This window comes from Rhinopithecus roxellana, chromosome 17, assembly GCF_007565055.1.
Source record: "Rhinopithecus roxellana isolate Shanxi Qingling chromosome 17, ASM756505v1, whole genome shotgun sequence".
In the NCBI taxonomy this organism is placed as follows: Eukaryota; Metazoa; Chordata; class Mammalia; order Primates; family Cercopithecidae; genus Rhinopithecus; species Rhinopithecus roxellana.
Genome location: NC_044565.1, coordinates 10491857 through 10502596, shown reverse-complemented (window position 1 = coordinate 10502596; position 10740 = coordinate 10491857). Strand labels below are relative to the sequence as shown.

General features: G+C 43.7%; 1 protein-coding gene across 1 annotated transcript; it reads right to left on the bottom strand.

The window, feature by feature from the left end:
* Positions 1 to 1904: 1904 nt before the first annotated feature.
* Positions 1905 to 10231, bottom strand: LOC104659350 (uncharacterized protein C2orf78). Its single transcript, XM_030921721.1, has 3 exons — positions 10014 to 10231; positions 4822 to 5571; positions 1905 to 3981 (listed from the first exon to the last, which is right to left on the bottom strand). Exons 1-3 carry the CDS (start codon positions 10108 to 10110, stop codon positions 2057 to 2059), a joined length of 2772 nt encoding a protein of 923 aa, XP_030777581.1. The 5' UTR covers positions 10111 to 10231; the 3' UTR covers positions 1905 to 2056.
* Between the last annotated feature and the right edge of the window lie 509 nt (positions 10232 to 10740).

Here is a 10740-nt window from a genome sequence, read left to right as displayed (position 1 = left end):
GCCAACATGGTGAAACCGTGTCTCTACTAAAAATACAAAAATTAGCTGGGTGTGGTGGCGGGCGCTTGTAATCCCAGCTACTCAGGAGGCTGAGGCAGGAGAATCATTTGAACCCAGGAGGCAGAGGTTGCAGTGAGCCAAGATTGTGCCATTGCACTCCAGCCTGGGCGACAGGGCGAGACTCCATCTCAAAAAAATAAATATAATAGATTTATGTATATTTTATGGTAGAACATGATAAAATAGACTAATATCTACATGTATTTTATGCGTTCTTGACAAACCAGTGTTGTTCAAGGGACAACTGTATAACAAATGCTAAAAAATGGTGAATCTAGGTGAAGAATATGTGGGTGCTCATTGTACCATTTGTGCAACTTTTCTATAAATTTGATATGTTTTAGGACCAAAAGTTCTGTAATCCCATGTGCACCTGTGGTCCCAGGTACTCAGGAGATTGAGGCAAGTGGATCGCTTAAGCCCAGAAGGTGGAGGCTACAGTGAGCCAAGATTGCACCACCGCCCTCCAGCCTGGGAGAAAGAGTGATACCTTGTCTTTTTTTTTTTTTTTTTTTTTGAGACGGAGTCTCGCTCTATCGCCCAGGCTGGAATGCAGTGGCTGGATCTCAGCTCACTGCAAGCTCCGCCTCCCGGGTTTATGCCATTCTCCTGCCTCAGCCTCCCGAGTAGCTAGGACTACAGGCTCCCGCCACCTCGTCCGGCTAGTTTTTTGTATTTTTTAGTAGAGACGGGGTTTCACGGTGTTAGCCAGGATGGTCTCGATCTCCTGACCTCATGATCCGCCCGTCTCGGCCTCCCAAAGTGCTGGGATTACAGGCTTGAGCCACCGTGCCCGGCCTGATACCTTGTCTTTAAAAAAATAATAAAATAGGCCAGGAGCAGTGGCTCATGCCTGTAATTCCAGAACTTTGGGAGGCCGAGGCAGGTGGATCACCTGAGGTCAGGAGTTCGAGGCCAGCCTGGCCAAAATGGCAAAACCCCATCTCTACTAAAAATACAAAAATTAGCCAGGCATGGTGGCACATACCTGTAATCCCAGCTACTTGGGAGCCTGAGGCAGTAGAATTGCTTGAACCCAGGAGGTGGAAGTTGCAATTCAAAAACAAATCCTGATTTATGTCTCTACCTTCAAAATACAAGCACAATCTGACCGCTTCTTACCACCTCTTCTGCTCCCAATCAGAGTTCCCACTGGGTTCTTCCACATACCCCTTACCCATATCCCCGCTTCCCTCTCCCTTGCCCATTTGAAGTGCTTCCCTGAGTTCTCTGGCTGCTGCTCATCTCCCTCCTGGCTTCTCTTCCCTGCCAGCCCCTTAGTGTCTGAGCCTCCTTCTCCCTCCCTGGAGTATCTCATGCACAGCTGGGGCTTTGCTCACCATGGACTGCTGACAGCTCCCCCAGCTGCACCCAAAGTGCTGGGATTGCAGGCATGAGCCACCACACCCGGCAAGATGCTCTTTTTAATCTTTTTGTTCTTTTATTTTTAAATTGACAAATAATAATTGTATATATTCATGGGGTACATAGTGATTTATTTTTACTTTTTTAAATTTATTTTTAAATTTGAGATGGAGTCTTACTCTGCTGCTCAGGCTGGAGTGAAGTGGTGCTATCTGGGCTCACTGCAACCTTCATCTCCCAGGTTCAAGCGATTCTCATGCCACAGCCCAGCTAACTTTTGTATTTTTTGTAGAGACGGAGTTTCACCATGTTGGCCAGGCTGGTCTTGGGCTCCTGACTTCAGGTGACCCACTCACCTCAGCCTCCCAAAGTGCTGGGATTATACGAATGAGCCACCGCACCCGGCCGTAGTTCCTTCTTTCTAATGCAACCTTTGATCCCCACCCCCACGCCAAAGAAAACTCACAGTCAACAGCATCTCAAAACTGAAAAGGCCTCTTTATTACTTATCTATTAATTCTATTACATTTCTTTATTATGTTATAAAAATATATCAGAATAAATAAATTAGTATCTATCTATATATGTGGAAAACCAGCGGTATCCAACGTAAAACCAACAATCTCAGCTCTTAGATTGTGTAGCCGTAGTATTCAGCAATTTCCATATCTCTTTCCCTTTCAATGAAAAACTGCACTTTCCCCAGAAAGGTGTATTTGGCAGCATTCTCACGCTCTTGTTGAGCCTTTCTCTTCATGGCCTCACGCTCTGGCCTCTGCTCTTCTGTGATAGGCGTTGACATTACTGGCTCAGGAACAGTGGGTTTCCTCCATGGACGGGGTTGGAAGCTGAAGTCTTGGATTAGAAATTGATTTTGAGGCTTGGGCAGGGACTGGAGATTGGTCACGGCAGTGGAAACAGGCTCCCGCTGCAGAGAAGAACAAGATGATGTTTTGCAGAGTGATGGCCTAGAAACTGCAGATTGAGAGACAGTAGGCTGGGTAGGGTTGGCTGAACCAGGTTGGGTTGCTTTGGTCAAAATTGGCTGAGCTGGTGTGGCAGGACCTGGCAAAGATGTGTTGGTAGGAGCTGCTCGGGATGGATTGACTGCAGTCGACTGAGCTGAGTTAGTAGAATCAGGTTGAGCAGGGTAAGCCACAGCAGGCCTACGTGAGGCCGGAGGGTTTGGCCGCCGAGAAACAGGTCGAGCTTGAGGTTTGTCCAGGGCCAGAAAGGGCAAAGGTACCAACTTGACCTTCCCAGGTGGTGGCAACTCAGAGTGGGATGGAGATGGACACTCTTTTTCAGCACTACCATCTAGTTTCTGGGCCTTGACTTGAATTTTCTCTGGGCCTTTGCCCTCACGTTGGGTATGCAGCCATGGTTTGAGAGCTGGGAATGGCTGGTGGTTTTGGGTGTTGCTTGAGCTTCCCAGGGTCCTGGAGGAAGAGAATCCAGTTTTCTTATCGATCTTTTTCCCGAGTGCATGGAAAACTTGCACGGACTCCAGCATGTGCATGCCCAGGGAGCTTCGGGGCTTTTTAAAGATCTCTTGGCTAAGCTCAGGTTGATTTTTCTTCCGCTTCATGTTGGGAATGGTTTGCTTCTCTTCTACCTTGACTTTGTTTCCTGACTGCTTACTCTCTTCAGATTTCTTGGAGCTGTTTTTTCTGTTCCCTTTGGTCTTTTCCTGCCCATGGCTCTTAGTTTTGCTGATCCTGCTGGATGCAGCTTTGTGAGGTTTGTTGCTAGAATGCTTGGCCTTGTTCACAGAGGCACTGTCACTGACTGTAGCACTGCAAACAACCACTTCTCCCTCTAATAGGCACTCTGGGTTCTTTGGCTGGATTTTGGCCTTCGGAGCACCCTGGATAGGCTCAGAAGCTTTATGCTTATTCTCCCTGACTTGATCAGAGTGACCCTTTATGACACATGACTTTTCCTGCGCCTGATTTACCTTGATGGCACTGGTATCTTTGGGTTTCTTTGCTGAGGGACCTTTGGGTAGGTCAAGGTCCTGTAAGGAACTGAAGAGTGGGGGGAGGTAAGTATCCTCCACCAATGTAGTGATGTCTGCCAAATCACTGCTAGACTCAATCCCATTTTCAAATATCCCTTGGTCCTCAAGACTCAGGCTGTTATTTCTTTGATCGGCATTTTCAGAACCAGGCTGCTCCTCTTGGCCAAGAGGATCAATGCAGGCCAGAAGTGGGTGAATATCAGGGATTTCTAAAGGAAGTAGTGGAGGATCTTGATTTCCTATTAGGATCTGGTAGACATCTAGAGGCTTTGAAAGGTTGGTTTTAATCTCATCCAAATTCTCATTCTCATTTTTTTCCTGGCTTGGAGCTGGAGACCGTGTCAAGAGATTAGTGGGACTCTGGACTGGAGTTATCATTGAAATGTCCCCAAGCTCAGGTGATGGGTTACTCTCAAGTATCTGGGTATTTCTGCTACTGAAGGACTTGGAGAATTCTTGAGTTTGTGGCAGACAAAATGTCTGGCTTGGAGATTGCAATCCCAGGGAAGTATCCATCCCCAGGGAAGTTTCCATCGCTACAAAGGAATCAAGGAAGAAGTCAGTCCCTGGTAAGTGAGATGCTCCCCCCACACACCAATGCGGCAATCAGATACCTTTCCAACATGGGCAAGGCATTTCTACTAGCTCTTCTTAAGGACCATGGACAAGACTCTGTATTAGGAGATTGGCAGTGACTGTTCTCTTACTGGTTATCATTTGATGTGATTGTTTCTTGGTTTTCTTTGCATTTCACAGAGTTGTTGTAAGTCAAAAAGTGAACGCGATTTTTAAAATAGGAGATGTTTTGTAAAGCCTCACATTCTTATAGGGTCCTTTCCATTCTCTCCACTCTCCTGAGAGAATAAGAACACTTTCCACCATGGACTAGGGGAAAGAATGGAGCCCTTCCTCATGAAATATATAAGCAAGCACAGATTCTGAGCCTGTTTGTTTTGGAGAGGATCTGTCAACACAAGGTCTTAAATCCTATTGTAAGTTAAGGAAAATCAAAATGTCACTGCCAAAATAAGAGTTCTGAAGTACCTTCCAAAGAGACTAAAGTAATAGATTAAGGAAGGACGTTACAGCGTGGTAGTGCGGGGGAAGTGATCGGTCAGGGCACTAAACAATGTATCCCTGAGTATGCTTTTGGGACTCTCTTACATGTAGCATAGATGGCCATTACAGTGTTCCACTTTCCCACCTATAAGGTGTTCTCATATAGAGTCTGCAAATGGAGAGCACTGCCCAAGAATAGTGGTTGAAGTCTCAGGACTTAAATTCTAGCTATCCGTGGACTCACCACACAGCTACAGATTTGACCCTCCTTTTCAATGGTGACATTATTCCTCTCCTTTCTTGCTGTTTGTACTCACCTTGAACACTGGTTTCTGTGATGGGTTGAGTAGACACAGAGTAATACATCCCAGAAGTAGAGACTGGTGGTAGGACATTTGTGGGCTGAACCTCCTTTAGCACCATCACCATTTCTGGTTGATGGGCAGAAGCCCTATATCCTGTGTATGACACAGAGCCATAGGATTGCAGGCAGGATAGTTGAGGTCCCAGTGTGCCTTGATTATAGTAATAGACCTGACTTCCTATCTGGTAGGGAAGTGACAGGCTATGGCCCTGCTGGTTTGGAATGTGAGTTAGTGTCCCCTGAACAAGGCTGGCAGATAGTGACGGATACAGAGGGACCACAGTATTGGTATCTGAAGTTTTATCATACTGGGCTGTCATAGACATGGAAGAGACAGCTGTGTTCTGGTCAATGAGAGTCACAGTGAAGTCCCTGAGTGAGGATGACTTCTTTGCTGTGCTTGCTGTATTATCCCACTCAAAACTGCCTGGATAAGAGGCAGCTGAAGTAGAGATATGGCTCTGGCCAGTAAGCCCAGACAACATAGTTGTGCTAGGATGTTGATAAAGGTAGGCACTGCCCATGATTGGCTGGAAGGAGGTGCCAGAGGCTGATGGCTGTAGCCATGCTGAGCTGATGACTGGAGCAGAGGCTCTGGAGAAGTTGGAGATGCTTCCTGTTAAGGAAGCCGCATTGCTCACCACAGGAAGAGAGAGCTGCAGAGAATTTGCAGTTCCAGGTAAAGACGTATTTTGGAAATCTTCTGTAGGAAACAAGAGAGAGATGAAAAAAACCGATGAGATTGAAAAATTCTCACCTTATTTGAAGAACAGCATTATCTTAAGGTTGTTGCAATCAGGAAGCCTCTAATACCAATACTCACTGAGATACCAAAAGCCAAACAGTTTATGATGGCCATGAGTGCTGAGGCAGTTTGGTCCTCTTCTGATGAACTGCCTTTGTGTCCAACTTGGACACAGATGTGAAGACCCACGTGGTCTGGGTTCGTACATGATTTCCTAGGCTAGAAGAAACCTTCTCCCTTCCCTGTTTTCCCTTGAATCTGGGTTAGTATAGACTCATAACTATTTCCTAGAATTGGAGCATTTTAGAACTAGGAGGTCCTTAAAGATGTTCTAACATTTCATGAGTCTGAGAGAGGTCAGAATGACCTGTTTAAGTTTTACCATTATGTTAATATCATTACCAGTTTACAGAACCTGACTTCCTTTCCAGGAGTCTTTTCTCTGAGCATCGACCAGAAACTAGGAAATCAGAACTTTTAATATGGCATTTTTTTTGGTCTACTAGAATACAGTAGAGCTATTACCTTTATAATCCTTAGTGTCACATTTTGCTTCTGCAGGTCATGTGACATGTCCCAGACTTTATATTTAACCTAGGTCATTGGTAAATCTAAAAGGTCATTTTTTGCCCTCTTCAAGCCTGGCTTTTTATCATAAGTCAAAATAACTACCTGATAGAAATGCTTTTTTATTTTCTTTCATTGAGACAGAGTCTTACTCTGTTACACAGGCTGCAGTGCAGTGGCTTGATCTCAGCTCACTGCAACCTCTGCCTCCTGGGCTCAAGCAATTCTCATGCCTCAGTCTCCTGAGTAGCTGGGATTATAGGTGCATGCCACTGTGCCTGGCTAATTTTTTGCATTTTTAATAGAGAGGAGGTTTTGCCATGTTTGCCAGGCTGGTCTGGAACCACTGGCATCAGATTATCTGCCTGCCTTGGTCTTCCAAAGTGCTAGGATTGCAGGCGTGAGCCACAATGCCCGGCCAAGAAATGCTTTTTGAAAGAGAAAAGCTAGTTAAGCTCTGAGCTTCAGGCTGCTTGTCTATAAAGTAGTTATAAAATAATAACAGTGATAATTCATACATGAATAAAAGTGATAGATTACATATGACTTATAATGAGGAAGATATAGTAAGTTCTGAAAAAACAGACAAAATAATTAAAAACATAAAATCATGGAATTAAAACAATATATAGATATTAATGAAAACTCGGGTATGTAGCTAGCATCAGAATGTAGTAAATTACTAACTAAAGCTGCTACCATACATGCAACATTAGGAAACTGAATAGTATCTACTTTTTCTAAGTGAATACTATTAACCAAGAAATAGCCCATAATAGAACGAATGAATTTCTAACCAGCATATATAGATAAAGAGACTGTATCAGCAAAAAGTGTGTAATAAGCAGAAAAACGCAGTAAATGTGAATGTAAAATAGCCATAATATATGTGGATATTTCAATAAAAACTGGTACAAAATAGAATGCAAAAAATAAGTAAAGGGATTCCATTTTTATGCTCATTCATATTTTTTTTTTTTTTTTTTTTTTTTTTTGAGACGGAGTCTTGCTCTGTCGCCCGGGCTGGAGTGCAGTGGCTGGATCTCAGCTCACTGCAAGCTCCACCTCCCGGGTTTACACCATTCTCCTGCCTCAGCCTCCGAAGTAGCTGGGACTACATGCGCCCGCCACCTCGCCAGGCTAGTTTTTTGTATTTTTAGTAGAGGCCGGGTTTCACCATGTTAGCCAGGATGGTCTCGATCTCCTGACCTCGTGATCCGCCCGTCTCGGCCTCCCAAAGTGCTGGGATTACAGGCTTGAGCCACCGCGCCCGGCCGCTCATTCATATTTCTATGACTATTACCCAGCAAATGACAGATATTTATCTTAGTAGAATAAATTATTGTAGCCACATAACAAGCAGAAAAAAAATCCTTAAAAAGTATCATGAGAGCTGTAATATTTATCCTCAAAACCTAGATTATAATCATCTCCAACATCCAGGAAAATGACATCCCCATAGCTTAAAAAAAACAACTGCTAGAATCCAATTAACAAATGTTTTGAATGTAGGAAAGTTCAAAGGACTCCAGAAAATTTGATTTAGATATGGAATTAGAGATATGTGGCTAATATGTGGCTTGACTTTTTATTCTTAGGTCTAAAAGCAGTTCATTGCAAATCAGTATGTACTCTGTTTTTGGAAAAAAGTATTAAGATAAAAAAAGCAGCTTTTACTAGAAATCTACTTTTCACACAAAGGTATTGCTTTTCTGATGCAAGTAATGATACATTCTTTTCTCAGAAACTTAATTTTATTATTAATAGGAGAAACATCCATATAATTTAAAAATTAGAAACAGCACACTACAAATTACATGTCCTCCAGCTCTCTAGGTAACCACTTATTCGTTTCTTGTTTGTAGGAAGCATCATATCTTTTCTTTTGAGATGGAGTCTTGCTCTGTCATATAGACTGGAGTACAGCGGCAAGATCTCAGCTCACTGCAACCTCTGCCTCCTGGGTTCCAGAGATTCTCCTGCCTAAGCCTCCCGAGTAGCTGGGATTACAGGCGCCTGTCACCACACCCAGTTAATTTTTGTATTTTTAGTAGAGATGGGGTTTCATCATGTTGGCCAGGCTGATCTCGAACTCCCAACCTCAGGTGATGCACCTGCCTCAGCCTCCCAAAGTGCTGGGATTACAGGTGTGAGCCATCCTGCCCAGACTTTAAAACATATTTCTACAATGTTTATATTAAAAACTGTCAAGTGTCATCTATGTTTAAGAAGGCAACAGAAAAAAAACAACTGAATGTGACTTCTGATAAGCTGCTTTTCCTAGGGAAACTCTATTCTAGCCTGTTTCCTTCCTAGGTCATTGATAAAAGCATTTGCTAAAACCAACTTCATTTTGCCCTGTCTTGAATAGATTTCACTCTGTTGTCCTTCTGCTTCTTTTTTTTTTTTTTTTTCAAATTTAAAATATATTTTTTTCTTTTAAAATCATTTTGTCATTCTCCAGGGTATATCCCAAGGGGAAAGAGTAGGGGACCCTTTCTGCTTTAATTAAAATCCCAAATTCCTTACCCTAGAATACGTGCCTCCTTTTAACCCAGTACTCTCCATTTTCTCTTTCCACCTAGTTTAGATAGGAATCTCCAAAACGTGAATATTACTTTTGTTTGTTTGTTTGCTTGTGACAGGGTCTCACTTCCTCACCCAGGCTGAAGTCCAGTGGGGTGCACATGGCTCACTGCAGCCTCAACCTCCTGGGCTCAAGCAGTCCTCTGATCCTCCCACCTCAGCCTCCTGAGTAGCTGGCATACCCCCAACCCTGCCTGATTTTTAAAAAGTTTTTGTAGGCCGGGCGTGGTGGCTCAAGCCTGTAATCCCAGCACTTTGGGAGGCCGAGACGGGCGGATCACGAGGTCAGGAGATCGAGACCATCCTGGCGAACACGGTGAAATCCCGTCTCTACTAAAAAATACAAAAACTAGCCGGGCGAGGTGGCGGGCGCCTGTATTCCCAGCTACTTGGGAGGCTGAGGCGGGAGAATGGCGTAAACCCGGGAGGCGGAGCTTGCAGTGAGCTGAGATCCGGCCACTGCACTCCAGCCTGGGTGACAGAGCAAGACTCTGCCTCAAAAAAAAAAAAAAAAAAAAAAAAGTTTTTGTAGACATGGGGGTCTTGCCGTGTTGCCCAGACTGGTTGTGAACTCCCAGGCCCAAGCGATCCTCCCACCTCAGCCTCCCAAAGCATTGAGATTGCAGGCATGAGCTACCACGCCCAACTGAATATTCAAAGCATCACTACACATCCGTAAACATCACTAAATTTAAAATAGTAAAGTTGAAATATTAGTGAGGGAGATGGCCTCCCAAAGTGCTGAGATTACAGGTGTGAGCCACCGTGCCTGGCTGAATATTATTTAAAACATCACTAAACATCACTAAATTTAAAATAGGAAAGTTGAAATATTAGTGGAGGGAGATTACTACAAATGAAACATCTCAGAACATATTGCTGCTTTTCTATGCCACTTCGAGTTTTTCTCTGTTTCTGTTGAAATGAACACTCTCAGAAAGTCTCTGATTTCATTTTCTATACGTATACCCGTTAAGACTCAGTGTTGGAAAAGAAAAGGGCGAGAGGGAATAACCAACTTATTATCCTAATGGAACAGATGAGGAAACAGATTTCGTGAGAGAATAAGTTATCTAAAGTCACACAGCTAGTAAATGTCAAAGCCAAAACTGAAATGAGGTCTCCAGATTTCTACTTCAAGAGTTTCCCTGTTATTCGAAGCTGTTTGGGACTATAGGGGGAAAGAAATTTAAATTTACAGGGAAGGAAATCTCATGAAAACCTTTTTTAAAAGTTTCTTTCTTTACCTGACATGGTCAGAGAAGAAGAAACATCAACCGCAGATACAAAGGATGAAGAGACGATACTAGCGGATGTCTGGGTGGCTGAAGCCAACCAGTGCATGTGTCCAGTATGAAGAGCACTGGTCACCAGTCACTGGTCACTGGCGACTTGCGATGATACAAATTTACAGGCCACTCCCAGCAAACCCCAAGATTCTACCAGGTGCTGGTAGGTTTGGTGGGAGAATGATGTCACAAAGCAGGCAGTTTAAAGGTCTGCGATAGCCAATAGGGAGGTCAGATGCCCAACAAGACAGGATTGGCTGGCAGAGGTGGTAGGAAAGCTGTAACAGCACTAAGTGGCTGAGCTCTGGGGAGGTGAAATCTGCAAGACAGACGTGTTAGTCCCACTTTCCCCCAGGCTCTCATGTTAGGGAGATCATCTGAATGTTTCTCATAAATGTTCACTCATATAATTAACTAACATTTATATTTTATATGTTATATTTCATATTATATAATGCTATGCATTTATAATTATATAGTACATACACAGTATCCTTGGGGAAAAAGGAAAGGGACGTCTAAGTTGAGCAATTACAGTTGTTCTAAAACCATTTCAGTGAATCTGATTAATGAATTTACTGCCGCTTTTTTGTTTGTTTGTTTGTGTTTTGAGACGGAGTCTCGCTCTGTTGCTCAGGCTGGAGTGCAGTGGCATGATCTGGGTTCACTGCAAGCTCCACCTCCT